This window comes from Macrotis lagotis, chromosome 8 (genome assembly GCF_037893015.1).
Source record: "Macrotis lagotis isolate mMagLag1 chromosome 8, bilby.v1.9.chrom.fasta, whole genome shotgun sequence".
Classification (NCBI taxonomy): Eukaryota; Metazoa; Chordata; class Mammalia; order Peramelemorphia; family Peramelidae; genus Macrotis; species Macrotis lagotis.
Window position 1 is genome coordinate 177,449,141 of NC_133665.1, and position 14,924 is coordinate 177,464,064.

Genomic DNA, 14,924 nt, shown 5'->3' on the forward strand with positions numbered 1-14,924 from the left:
TTTTAAAACTTTGCATATAGATATTAAAAGGCCAACTGTGGCTCTTTATTTATTTTTTTGGCCTTGCTCTTTTTTTATTATTTTTTTCAATTTTCCTGCAGACAAATTAAAAAGTTTTCTAGTTTATACCCATAGCACATGAGAAGCAGCTTCATATAACCAGAAGGGGTTTGTTTTCATGAGATTACAGCAGCTGTCATAGGGTCCACCTCGAGAGGCCTAGCCCTCACACAGGGCAATGGGGAGACCTGTCCAGCGGTGAGCACGAGGTGTTTCTGCCCTAACAAGGATACCTGTCCCAGAGTTGACTGGGGTTCAACAGAACAGCACAGGTGCTAGAATGGAGATAGGGGCTCCAGCCAGTCATCTATTGCTCCCCTAAATGAAGCCCAGTGACAGGGGAGGAGATGAAGGTGGCATACATCAGGGGACTCTTCTATCTGCCCTTGCTGTGGCTCCCTGGTGGCTGGAGCTGTCAGTAGTTCTGGGGCAAAAAGGGGTCTCTGTGAAAGAGACAAAACATTGGGACTGATATTTGAGGATCTCTCCCCAAAAGGAAAGAGATAGCCTGGGCTGTCTCCAGAGGAACCTCTTTTCCTGAACTGGCTACACATCTGACATATTGGAAAGTGTGTTCTAATCAGAAAATAAAATCCACCTCAAACATTCACAGCATTAAATAAACAGGACAAGGTCAGGTGGTGAGATTTTTACTAGTCATAAAAAGTCACCTCTGATCACCCCATAGAGCACCCCAGGTGAAGGGGACAGGATGAGGGAGGCAGAGAATGCTACAGTTTATGAACATGAGTGGGGAGCCCATATCTCCCTGGACCAGGGCTGGGTGGGTGTGAGGCAGCCTCATGTTGGACCCTTATTGTTGGTGGGGTGGGGGGGGGGGGTGGGGGAAGAGACTCTCCTGCTCTCTCAACAATTCCCCCAAAAAGGGGCTGGAGGAGGGGGCCAGGGGGTTCCAACTGTGGCTCTTTAAACTGGACCTAAGAGTCTCAACACATTCTATTTTAAATCAATATTATAGAAATTGAAAAATAAAATTGATTATAAATGAGAAAAGTGGCTTTTTTCACTCCTTACTGTGTGTTATTACACATCTCTATATATCCTTTGCCATTTGTTACAGCCAGTTGCCAAGAAAAAAAATCCACTGATTTTTTTTTTTATCACCAAGAGATTAAAAATATCCATATATAATGCTTCTAAATTAATGTTTGGAATTCTACCAGCTGATGACCTAAGATTATTTGAGTACATAAAAGAATCTTTACATTTTAGGTACAGAAGTTTTACTGGGTCCAAACTGAGTCTTCACAATACACCTATTACAACCAAAAGAAAACTGTCCCTTTGGAGCTTGAAAGGCTTTTATATCGATAAAATATATTTCTCTACCAAAGTATCTCTATATTTTGTTCAGACCGTTTCATTGCTGTAGGAAACTCCTAGGGAGGAACTCCTTTAGCTAATGAAAATCAACAACTACACTAACAAATCTTAAAGAGAAGTATAGAGCCCTCAGAGGGTAAGGGACTTTGCCCAGGGTCACAGGGCCAGGTCAGGAGCAGGGCTTGGCCCAGTTACTTTAATTCTATGGCCAGTTTTCTCTCCATTTGTCTATTCTGTTTCTGTGGGTACTGCTTAGGAGGCCAAAAACAGTGCACTATGAAGTTTCAGAACAATTTTATTTTTCAATGGAGATTGAGTCTATGCAAAACAGCTTCTTTAGTAATTCTGAATGATTCAATGAAGAACAAAGCAGAACAAGATTTTTTAATTCCAGTGCTGAACAGCATCTGGACCACAGTAAGAACTTCATAAGCACATACTGGTTGAGAATGAGTTGAGGCTTCCTTTTTATAAGTGAAAAATTATTTCAGAATACGGTTCAGGCTTCCATGTAAAATCCACATTTGGCAAACTTCATGGAAAGTTAGAAAGGGAAGCAGGTGCCACAGAGCAGAGAGTGACATAGAGACATAGAGTCAAAAATACTCAAGGTCAAATCCTACTTCAGATACTCCCTAGCTGCATGATTCTGGGTAAGGCACTGTCTCTAGTTGCCTCAGTTTTCTTATCTGTAAAAATGGAGAAAATATTAACAAGTACCTTGTAAGTCACTGTGAGGACAAAACTAGACAGCATTTATAAAGCACTTTCTAAACCTTAAACTACTATATAAATATTGCTATTATTATATTAATACTTATTAGATCAATCTTATTTTGTCAGTTATGAAATACCCAAATAGTATTATCCTATCTATCCAGTCTTCATATCTAATATACTCCTTTAGACTGGACATAAAACCATCTGGGGTGAAAAGAGATTTATCTTACTTCCTAGCATTGAGATATCCAGCCTTGCGGGTTAAGTTCCGATGAACAGGAAATTTGGTGATGTCTGGGTCAGGCAAATATAACGGATCACTGGCTACTTCCAGATCCTCTATTGTCTGTTGCATGGTTTCTACTTCACAGTCCATTTCCCTGCGAACACTAACACAGCAAGTAGGTTATAAGTCCAGTTTCAATGGATAAAATCTCCATTAAATAAATTTATACTTTTTAACAAATAATTTTCTTTTAAGAACAGCTTGACGACAAAGTGGATAGAATGTGGGCCTGGAGTCTGGAAGACTTATCTTCCTGAGCTCAAATCTGGCCTCAGATACTAGCTGCATGATCCTGTTTGCCTCAGTTTCCTCGTCTTTAAAATCACCTGGAGGAGGAAATGGCAAACCACTCCAGTATCTTTGCCAAGAAAGTCCCAAATGCTCTCATGAAGAGTCAGACATAATTAAAAAAACATACTGACTTTTTTGAAAGCTTAATATATAGTTTCAAATATATATTCAAGTGCAATAACTTTTTTTTTAAAAAGGAAGTTTAATATTGCAAATTGCTGATTATTGATGTTAATAGAAGGAAAGCACTAAAGCATTAAAAAATCCATCAACTAATGAAAAAGACTTCAGATTTCATTCAGGAACGCATTTTCTATTCTAAATGTAAACATTAGAACTGAATGGAACATTTGACACAATGGAGATGCAGCTTCAAAACAGCTCAGCTTTTCCACTCTACTGATAAAGTTTGTCACTAGATAGTATCATTGTTCAGACTGTACCAGAATGATTTAGAAAGTCGCTTCTAATTTCACACTAAGAGGAACAGGCTCTCCTGATTGCTAAACTGGGCTCTCCAAATGGGACTGTATGATTAATCGACAAAGGAAGCACAAGGAAAACAGTTCATTCTCTGAAAAGACTCCTGAGTACATACTATATGGAAAATATTATGAGGTTCTATAGAGAGTACAGAGATGATTAAGACATACTGTTTTCCCTAAGGGAGTTTACAGGCTATTAGGAAAGACATGTGCAACAAATAATAACATACAATGACAATTTGATTTAAGTATCATAAGATTGAAACACATAGCAGGAATTTAGAAGGTAGAAGATAGCTCGAGACATGAGGAAAGGCAGACATTCTTAGGTTTCAAAAAGTCTATCAGATGCAAGGAATTGAGTAGACAAAGGGACAGAAGCAAAACTGTGTGGGGTGATGAATTCTGAGTGAAGGTGGTAGAGTAATGGTCAAGGAGGATTGGTTGAAGGAACTGGGAATGCTTAGAAATATTAGCTGTACAGACGGAGTAGATTTGTTTTATTTATCCCTGAGGGGAAAAAAACAAGAACTTCATTAATAATCTGAGCTATCTCAGGAAGTGATGGGTTTTCCCTCACTAAAAGTCTTCAAGTAGAGGTTGTATGATCAGTTATAGTATGTTATAGTATAAGGTTTGTCCTTCATTTTCAAGGTCCATGTGACATCAGGGAGGTGATACCATGACAAGCACATGAACTAGATTTGAGTGAGGGGGGCTGTGTTAAGTCTCTGGCCTCACTTACTCCTCCAGAGTCATCTAGGTCCAATAGCCAGATATAAATTAGGATGACGGGAAATGGCCCTGGATGCGAGGCAATCAGGGCTAAGTGACTTGCCCAAGGTCACACAGCTACTAAAAGTCAAGTGTCTGATGCCAGATTCAAACTCCCTCCTCCTGAAACAAAGGCCAGTGCTCTATTTACTGCACCATCTAACTGTCCTATGTTATAGTAAGGATTCTTCTGGTATTATTTGAATTGGACAGCTGCTGAGGTCATTTCCCAACTTTGGAAAAATTCTGTGAGGAATGGTACAAATGAAGGACTATCTCCTACTCATAGTTAGTGTGAGAAAATACAGTAAAAATAAATAAAAAAATTCCTAAATGAATTTACATATTGGTATAAGAATTGAAATACCAAAAGGTTTTGCCACAGAATTAGATAAACTGATTACAAAATTCTTATGGAAATCTACAGACAAGAGTAGCACAGACTATGATAAAGAATGAAGGGAGGGGCGGCTAGGTGGCGTAAGGGGCGGCTAGGTGGCGTAGTGGATAAAGCACCGGCCTTGGAGTCAGGAGTACCTGGGTTCAAATCCGGTCTCAGACACTTAATTACCTAGCTGTGTGGCCTTTGGCAAGCCACTTAACCCCATTTGCCTTGCAAAAACCTAAAAAAAAAAAAAAAAAAAAAAAAGAATGAAGGGGAAGATTGGCTGTATCAGATTTCAAAATGTCTTTTTAATGAAATAATTATAAAAAACTATCCAGTCACATGCCAACAGAAAAGAAAACCTAAAAATAAAAACCAATATGTGTAAAAGTTTTGTGGTGAAAAAATGAATCTATATTCACCCCATATATCACAATGAAGTAATACTGATCCAATTGTCTAAACCTATAAAAAAGACCTCAGGAGCTGAGGAAAAAAGAGTCTATTTGAGCTAAACATTCATAATTAATTGATAAGAGCCAAAATTTAGAAACATGTAAAATTGAGAAATGGATAGCTGAATAAATTATTTAATGCATTAAGGTAATTGAATATTATGGCACCATAAAACAATAAATCTTGAGTATATGAAGAAATAGGAAAAGCACTTTTTGAAGTGCTACAAACCAAAAAGATCAAAAGAGCATACAGATTCTTATCTACAGTTACATGAAAACTAAAACCAAGCCAAGAAATTCATAGAGTTGGGCAAGAGCAAACTCATTTATTTTTTCATTTATGTGGTTCTACTTTGTTAAACTGCACAATTGACTTTAGGAATCCTCTGTGCTATTTTCCTCTTATTTATTTACTTTGGGAAAAAGGGCCAGTGAGACAAGCTGAATCCAAACCCTTTGATCTTCTGTTTTCTTATATGTAAAATCATACTACCTGTATGCCTCCTTCAAAGGGTTGTTGTGAGACAAAATGCTTTTCACAGGTCATATTAAAAAAATTGTTCAATGACAAAAATAAGATGTTTTTCTTGAAATTAAATTAATGATAAATATAGTAGGAACATACTTACTTCTGTACACTTGTTCCAATATTTGCTAAAAATTCTTCAAGCTGTTCATTGAGATTTTCGGAACCCATCTTAAAGAAACTTATCTAGGAGGGAAAAACCAAAATTTTACTTAAATATAACCTCTAAGTAACCATTGTATATTTATCAGAAAAAGATCAATATAGATTTCATTTTGAGATTAGATTTTATGATTGAAATCATGTTTTGATTTCCAATAAACTTTAATTATCTAAGACCTTAATCCTTATTTCTCCTTCCTACTGCATGCCTTCTACTTTCTCAGTGCTTCTACTTTTATCAGAAAGTGGTCAAAGTCCAGGAAAAATAGAACTCAAACATGTCCTGATATTCTTTAAAAATATATAACTTACATAATACATAATAGTAATAATACATAACTTAGTATCCAGAAAACTAAAAGTGATTAATTTTGGGATCTGTAGTTTTAATTAATTAAAATACCTTAAGTTGTGAGTAGTCTTCATGAAGACTTACTTGCAACTTATAAGTAGGCTGTCTATCTCACCATGCACAAATAACTTAATTCTCAGGCCACATCCAAGTGTATAGCTGTTGATCTGCACTGGTGGAGCTAGCTGCATTGCTACACCAATGAGATCATAATAAAAATTTCTCAATTACCATATGTAAGAAAATCTTCTATAAAAGGGAAAGAATGACTGTTTTGTTACTAAGACCCTCTGAGATACAGGGCTCACCAAGGGTTAATCTGACCAAAATAACGCACTGGCTGTAGTCAACCTTTTCTAGATTTGGTGGTGTCTCTGGCAATAGACATTTTCTGAATGTCTAGCCTGGGGGGACCCATAGCAACTCGAGTGTCCATGGATAAAGCCTTTTACAAAACAAAGTAGACTCCGTGGCATGATGTGATAGGAAGTTAAAGGGATTTAAAAATTATAAAACTTTCTTCCGACTGATTTATAGTACAATTTTAAAATATTCAAATTTAAAACTTGGAGAAATTCAGTATAGAGTTAAACCTCTGGGGTCAGCCAGTTGGCACAGTGGATAGAGCACTGGCTCTGGAATCAGGAGGACCTGAGTTCAAATCTGACCTCAAACAACTTAATAATTACTTAGCTGTGTGACCTTGGCCAAGGCACCTATCCCTATTGCCTTGCCAGAAAGAAAAAAAAAGAAAAGGGTTAAGCTCTGATATTTACCTGAGCTTGCATGTATCCAAGCAGGGGTTCTAGCATTGCTATTTTCTTCTTATACTGAAGAGTATTCAATGCACAGAAATAATGCATCATTGTTTGGTGTTGTTTTTTTCTTGAAGTATATACATCTTCAGTAACTTCATACTTTACCTTAGGATTAAAAAAAGCACAAGGATTCATTCCATTTTATTCATTTTTTGGTAATGTCTCTGATGAAAGCCCTAAAGAAAATTTGTCAGAATTGTGTACCCTTTGGATTTGACAAGCACCTGCTCTGTGAAAGTTTGCAGAAGGAAATGGTCCACTGCTTCCACTTTGCCAAAAAAACCCTAAATGGAATCCTCGTATCAGACATGATTGAAAAAGATTGAACAAAAATGTTAAAGCTGCTGTGCCAGGAGCCAAGAATTCACAGACAAAAAATAAAAGTCCTTGCCTTCAAGCAACTTACTGGTAGAGGGTGGGGGTGTGTGTTGTACATCTACATATATAAATCATTTGAAGAGGGGGGAAGAGCACTACCAAGAATTAACTATTATTAGTTTGAGTTTTGGGAACATAGTGAACCATTCATTGAAACTGTACCATCAATGATTTAATTTTCAGAAATAATAATTAAAGAATTCAGATTTTTACTTTATATTAGTTTCATAAGCAAAATATGCACTGGTAGAAGAAAAAAGGAAAAGAAGCTCAGATCAGAAAGTAAATGCAGAATAAAGGAAAAAAAGGAGCAAATAAAATTTGCAGACTTCCTCCAATCCTTTAGCTAAATCCCAGAGAGTGGCACAATCTTACCTGTCAAGAAAGGGATGATGGGGCCTTTCAAATTAGCTAAGAAGATCCACCCCCCTACTTTACCTCCCCAAGGTTTTTAATAATAACGATAATAAGAAAATCAGGCAAAGGGTTTTTTTTTTGAGCTTAGAGGAAGAGCTTCCTATTCTCTGAAGATAAACCTTCCCCACCTCAGGTCCCTTTAAATTTTCCCTCCAAGGATCATTAATGACAATTTTGTTCTATACACACAAATCATGCCTCATCGAGCAGAAAAGAAAAACTGCAGGCAGGACTGGTCTTTCTGCACTGCCAGTATATTTGTTTCCCTACATGGTGAGGGTGAGAAAAGCTGGAAGGCTTTTCCACTCATGAATATCTCTCCCACTTTGTATGCCATGATAAAATAGAAAGTGCTTGTTAAGTCTTTTCTAGGGTTTAAAATTGATGACTTCATTTTTAGCCAAAGTAACTTTGGTCAACTTATGACCTTTCTGGACTTCAGTTCCCTTATCTAAGGGTCCTGGGCTATAGGAATCTTTCCAATTCAAATTATAGATTTAACTTTTTTTTTTTTGCTATAATAGCTTTTCTGTGCTATCATTTTCATTATGCAAGTCAAAATAAACTTAAGCTGATGGATCTGAAGCCAGGGCTTGACTTTTTGTAAGATCAGAGAGAAAGAATGACTTAAATGCATCTGAATTATCCATGGAAAAAGGCCAATCTAAGATTTTCATAGGTCAAAATTAAAGCTGTTTAATAAAAGATAAAGATGTTTAAAAGAAAAACCTCAAACCAGTTCAAATATTGTTGATCTCTATATATTTTATATTGACTTGCTCTTAAGCTTCATCTGAAATAAGATTGTTTGAAATGAAATGTTTAGATTTCTTGGACTGACAAGAGGGTAAAGTTTTGACCATTAAGAAATTAATTTGTAAAAAAATAAAAAAAAGAAATTAATCTGTAGAATGGAGATAAGGGGAAGGGGGGGGGGGAACTTGAGAAAATGCCTAAGTATTAAATATGTATTGAAAAATGGTCATTGTCAATGCTGAGGAGCATGGTAGTGAACACTGCCCTCTAGGTGTGCTAGCTCTTTGTTTCGTTTTGTTTGCCCTGTAATATCGCAATGTCAATAGCTTCATAAATGACGCTGATCTCACACATTAAGGTTTATCAGTGGTTTGATCCTCTTAACAACTCTGTGAGGTGGGTATTATAATGCCCATTTTTACAGATGGAGCTCAGAGAGGCCTAGGGATGACTAACTACTAAATTTTTGAGGCAGGACCTAAAGCTTGATCTTCCCTGAATCCAAGTCCAGTGCTTTTTACATTATGCCAAATCTTTTTCTCAACTCTCCCACTATAAAGCTATAGGTGTAAAAAAAGTCAGTATTACTTTTTATGTTAAATTTCAAAAATAATTCCAATGGAAAACAAAATCTGTCACCTTCATTTTAAGCTCTTTTGTTCCTGTGTCAGAACACTTGTGGTAATAATAATAATAATTATTATTATTATTATTATTATTATTGTCTTAAAAACACTAAGATGGAAACCCTCCCTAATTTGTCATTTTGTAATTTTGCTCTATGACTACGGATTTCACATCTCTGGGTATTAACAGTCTTCTCATCTGTAAATGGGCCAATATCCTTGAGGTCTGCAATTAGTGTTGGTGTGCCTGCCAGCCAAGAACCACAGCTGACAACCACAGAGCCAAGTGATAATGTCAGAGGCTCAGAAGAGCCAGATACAATGACTTTAATTAGATCTTTTCTTGCAAAAGAGAAAACAAAAACTCAGATAGTCTTATTGACTTGTCCAAGGGCAGATAACTGGAGCCAAGGTGAAGACTTGAACCCAGAAATTCTCAAGTCCATCTCTCTCTTCCACATCCTAAGATGCCTCACAACTTAAGCAACAAAGCTGCAGTGAGTCCATGGGAAAAGGAACAAATGAAGTTAATTTCTTATAGTTTGGCACCTTAATTAAGACCCCCTTTTCCCTCCACAAGGCTCAAGGCCATTCCTGGACATTTTTAGAGGATGCATGAGATAGAACACTGGCTTATCATAGAATGAAGGAATGAAAAGCATTTATCAAGGGCTCACTCTGGAGCTCTGTCCTGTGCTAAGTGTTCTGGGGACGAGGGAAGAGCACCCACCCCTCCTCTCAGGGAGCTCTCAATCTACCTGGAAAAGACAATCCATTCAGGAGAACAGATGAAGGCTGGGGTTCCAGAAGAGTGAAAGACATCTCCTGGATCATCACAGTGCAGTTTCAGCTAAATATGCAACAGCTCCATCTTATTATTCTAGTTTTTCTTTTAAGAGACAATTTTTTCAACACTGGTATATATATCTGTTTATTTGACTGTTGATTTTATTCAAACATCAAGTCAGAGACTATGTTAAAAAAAAACCCCAACTATGACCAGAGTTAAAGTTTTGGGAAAAGTTATGGGTTTAAAATATTCCCAGTTTTGATAAAAATCAATCTTTGTTTTAGGGAAGACAGGAAATTCATAAGCCAAGAGCATTAAAGTAAATAATAGTTTCGTTTAATCATTGCTAGTTATTCTTTTAAAAACAGGAAAACCTAGCAAACTCATGACAAATACACACAACTTAGCACTATGACATTAATGCTAGTATCAAAAAGAGTATATATCAAACCTTGTCATTTTCTCTTTTTTTGGACAGTCGACTATATCTATTAATTGCAGCATCATGATCTGGAAAACAAAAATATTTTGTGTAATGGTATTACCTTGAAAAGACTTGAGTACTTGAAATGTTCTGAGAAAGTCAATTTTTTTCCTCAAATGAGAAAAAGTCAACATGATTTCTCTCTTACCCCAACAAAAACTTCTGTCACTATGATATAAATTACATTTTTGCCATTAACCATGGCCAGTGATGGGTTTAAAAAAATGAAGTAAAATTCCTGTCTCCTATTTACTAAAGCAATCAAGTTTTGATACTAGTAAGGTCCACTTTACTGGTTATCTTCCCTGTAGTACTTTAAAAAAATTTCAATTTAAGTAACAGAATTAGCTTTAATTTAAAAAAAAAATGATCATTTTTTTTCTCCCAGTACTTTCCACTATAATACTAGAAAGCATGGGGCTTAAAGACTTTCTGATATTATACATTTATACTTTTGCTAGAGATAAAAGATTAAAGCATGTAGGGCTTACCGTTGCTGGCAATTTGAAATACTTCCTTTAATGTTAATATCTCTGAGGAGAAAAAAATATAGATTTGAGAATTACTCCAGCTTAATACACAAATAGACATTCACATACCTTTTTAGGTTTTTGCAAGGCAGTGGGGCTAAGTGTCTTGCCCAAGGCCACACAGGTAGGTAATTATTAAGTGTCTGAGACCAGATCTGAACTCAGGTACTTCTGACTCCAGGGCTAGTGCTCTATCCACTATGCCACCTAGCCACCCCAACATTCAGATTTTAAAATATTTTCTAACATGCTATAAGCCATTCCTTATTTTATAACTAAAATTCAAAATGATCTTTCTGTGGACTAATAAAATTACAAATCAATAGTTTTGCATCCAGAAAACTGTTTTTTATCAGATTAGCCATGAAATTCAAAAGCACATTTAGCTAAACAACACTTTGGGGTGGGGGCTATGAGTCTTAGAGTGCTAATATAAATAAACACATTTACTAACAAACATTTCTTAATATAGTATGGTATCATCTTCATTCACCTTTTAAAAAAATTACATTTGTTAAAAATCGCTGCTTTCTAAGCCAGTTAGGGAAGAACTGACACTGAATTTTCCTTTATATCTATCATAATGGAATATTCTGGTCCTAAGATGCATTTTTTTTATCTAGAAATGATTTATGCACTTTTCTGTCAATTTTAGCACTGATTCATTCTGCTATTTGCAGAATGCAGTTTGTCTGCCTAAGATCATAAAGTATTAGAGTAGATTCAGCAATTAGAAATTTTACTAACACAACAGGTAAAAGCCTAATTAAAGACACTTGTATGTACCCACTGAAAATAAAAATAAAAGCAAACCGGCAGACAAACTGACAATACATTTGAGTAAATGATAAAATTCATAGATAGGGATGGACAGTGACAAATTTTGCAAACTGTAGAACCATTATTACTAGACCTAAGAATTTTAAAGTTAATTTAGGTTTCATACCTTTTAGATCCCTTTCTTTAAACTGAGAAATAGGAAACATCATAGCATCAGCAAGCTGAGTAGAAAGTACTGCATGACAGGAACTTAGCTGGCAAGAAGGTTAAAAAAAACCAGGTCATATAAAATTGAAAATTTCAAATCCTCACATTTAACTTGTTTTGTTAAAATTATTTACCTCATCAATCACTTTTGAAAACTGCTGCAAAGTAGAGCTCATTACTTCATCATCACCTCCTAGGGGGAAACGCTGTGAAGTTTAAAAATATACCAGCTCATAAATCCTTATTTCTCATGGAACATGCAACTAAAAATTCTTAATAACGTTTTAAAAATGATGCTGCTTTGTACTACCAATATATTATATTTTGTTTTATACTAATAATTTTAGACAGGTTCAAGAGAGATCAAGTCTAGTATCTTGTCCCACACCATGGGGGTGACCCTGTACTCTCAAGGGCGCTGCCAGAAGAGGGCACACTTTGGTTTATGCCCTCCTGGAAAGGCTTCAAGTATGGGTTTTGCGATGGACTGTGACTGAAGTGTTGAAATCTGGCCAATGCATGATGAATTTTTAAAAATCATTAATATGGCAAGCCTCTGATCTTGGTTAATGAAGGGAGCTCTCACACCAATAAAATCACATCTCTCGAAGTATCAAAGCCAAAAAGACTTAAAATAAGAATAAATCTTTAAAAAAATTTTACTTTTTAAACTGTTATAATTTATGTATCACTAAAAAAAAAAAAACAAAAACCCATGTCATAAAAGCAGTCACTTGGTTTCTCTGGTCCTCAACTTTCTATACTCTAGGATGAAAAAAAAAACAGTCTCTTCAGGTTCTACCATTCTTGGACTGAGAGGCAATAGAGGATAAAGGAAAGGTGCTAAACTTGGTGCTGGAAACACCTGGTTTCAAATCTAGCTTGGTCCTTACTATCTGTATTACAGTGGCTAAGTTCTGTCTTCTCTCTCTAACCCTGGACTTTCTTATCTGTTGGATACAGTCAAGAATACCCAGGATAACAATTATCTAAAAGGGTGACTGAGAACATAAAAAGAGAAACATGTAAATAGATACTTTGTAAATCTTGAAATCATAAATGTCAGTTATTTTCATTCTAAGACCATCCCTAAATATGATATTTTACTTAACATTTTATATATTATCTCCATGGAACTCCCTCTGATTTGGGAAATAAAAAAGATCCCAGGTGACTGGTATATACTGTACCTGTTTCTCATATTCTTTTAGAAGTTTTGATGTCAGGTGTGTTGCTGCACTTAATTCATTCTATGGAAAAGAGAATGGTATTGATATTTTCAAATAAACCTAATGGTAACAATTAAAAGAAAAAAAACCACAAAAATGCAAATGTTAAAGGGGAAGATTCAGCGTGGTATATTAGAAAGAGCATAAGATTTGGAATCAAAGGAATTTTGCTTCTTCTACTTAATCTCTGTTGTAAATCACTTAACTTTTCTAAGATTCAGGTTTTCTAAATCTTCCAGTAACTCTAGAAGAAGCCCTAATTTGTATTATACTTTCTGAAAATTAGGCTTATATCCATTAATACATATGTAATAGAAATTCTGATAGTATTTCTGGAATTAAGAAATCAAGGGGAAACTATAAGAAGAAAAAATAAAAAAAACCACAATAATAATCTTTAAAAAGCAATAAATGATGAAAAAAATAAATCCAAAGATAAAGGGGTGGGGAGAGAAGTATTTCAGTTTCTATTAATTCCAAAGAAACTGGATCAGAGAATTAAGGTTGATTTACAATCTAATAATGAACACATTACATGAATATTGTCACCTGAAACTTCTTTTCATTAGCTAATAACAATAATCTAAATTCACAGTCACTCTCAACCAACTTTCTCTCTGAACACAAAATCTCATGTTTCATTGTACCCTTTCACTGAAATGGAATAAAGTAACCTTCAAATCCTCTTCTCTCCCCACTCCCAGTTACCAGTTTTACAAACATACAATATATGTATTGTACTAATTTTCTTTACATTTTATTAGCTCTCTGCTAATATTTAATGGTCACTCCAAATGTAAAAGAGATTGTTATAAAGGCATCATCAATGTTGATAATTAATATTACAGTTGTTGTCAAATGGTCCTTTCAATTCTATTCTTAATAAATCACTTAAAAATCTCCCATCCAAAAGTCTGTGCTACTCTAACTCCTTCCAGTATTTTTCCAAGACCAGCCCAAACTAGCATCAAATTTAATTTTTTGTCCTTCACTACAGAATTACTAAATATTCCAGAGGATAGTCTAGGAAGCCCTATTCACAAAGGAGAGGCATTAATTGCCTCCATCTAGTTGCTTCTGGGATAAAAAAAGAAAAAAACCAAGCACAACTTTTTTAAGTTTGAAAGTCAGTATAATAGTTGTCCATCTTCCAGGTCGAATTCATAACTTCTGCAGTTAAGAGCTGGAACTTTTCCATTTCCTTGTTCCTAAGGAAGTGATAATTTTTTACAAAGAAACCATGTTTTCTTGGTAGAGATGCTGAAGAAGTTATCATTTCCCTCTTTAGCTCATTTTTCAGATGAGGAAATTGATACTCACGGTCATATAGCTTTAAGTGTCTGGGACTAGATTTGAACTCAAGTCCTCTTGATTCCAGACTTGGCACTCTAACCACTGTGCCACCTAGCGGCCCACTTCTTCCTTTTTCAGATTTACTTCCTCTCTCTGCCCTTCCAGCTGATGCTAACTGGTATCTTGTTCTCTCTACTTTCATCCTATGCTCCATTATCCAGATGAAGTTCATATTCTTTTCCATTGGCTACATACCAGATGCAAAGTTTCTGTGAGGTACCATATACTCTTTATCCCTTACTGTGGGCTAAAAACCAATTTTATGCTTTTATAGTTCAAATTTCTTTCATTTACAACATTGTTACTATGGAATATTATGTAATGAACTACTTACTTTCACTTAGGCTTGTTTTTGTGGATACTCCTTGACTTCAGAAAAGAAAAAGAAAAGTACTACATAATGCAATATATGTGAGGTGAGAATATGGACTCTGTAGTTTAAAATACTTGTAATATAACTGCACCAATATTCACATTTAAGACTAATTCATTCTTTACCTGTGCATCATAAATTCGGCGCATGGCTTGATATAACTGATTCATATAATTGGAAATAGCTGCGGCATCTTCTTCAAAAACACCCAGCAGGGATCGTGTCTGTATGAAATAAAGATAAATGGTTTTTACATTTATTAAGAGATAGAAAGAAGTCATTTTAATTTCAAATCGGGGTATAAAACTCAAGAGTTCTAAATATAGAAACCTCAGTAATT

General features: G+C 35.4%; 1 protein-coding gene across 1 annotated transcript in view; it reads right to left on the reverse strand.

The window, feature by feature from the left end:
* The window catches only part of APPL1 (adaptor protein, phosphotyrosine interacting with PH domain and leucine zipper 1), a 53,512-nt gene that overhangs the window by 32,738 nt on the left and 5,850 nt on the right, over positions 1 to 14,924 (reverse strand). The window contains exons 2-10 of the mRNA XM_074198909.1: positions 14,710 to 14,808; positions 12,820 to 12,879; positions 11,764 to 11,835; positions 11,589 to 11,676; positions 10,604 to 10,645; positions 10,080 to 10,138; positions 6,620 to 6,766; positions 5,433 to 5,515; positions 2,355 to 2,513 (exon numbers count right to left, since the gene is read on the reverse strand). Coding sequence (XP_074055010.1) covers positions 2,355 to 2,513; positions 5,433 to 5,515; positions 6,620 to 6,766; positions 10,080 to 10,138; positions 10,604 to 10,645; positions 11,589 to 11,676; positions 11,764 to 11,835; positions 12,820 to 12,879; positions 14,710 to 14,808 — 809 coding nt within the window. The remainder of the gene's footprint in view (positions 1 to 2,354; positions 2,514 to 5,432; positions 5,516 to 6,619; positions 6,767 to 10,079; positions 10,139 to 10,603; positions 10,646 to 11,588; positions 11,677 to 11,763; positions 11,836 to 12,819; positions 12,880 to 14,709; positions 14,809 to 14,924) is intronic.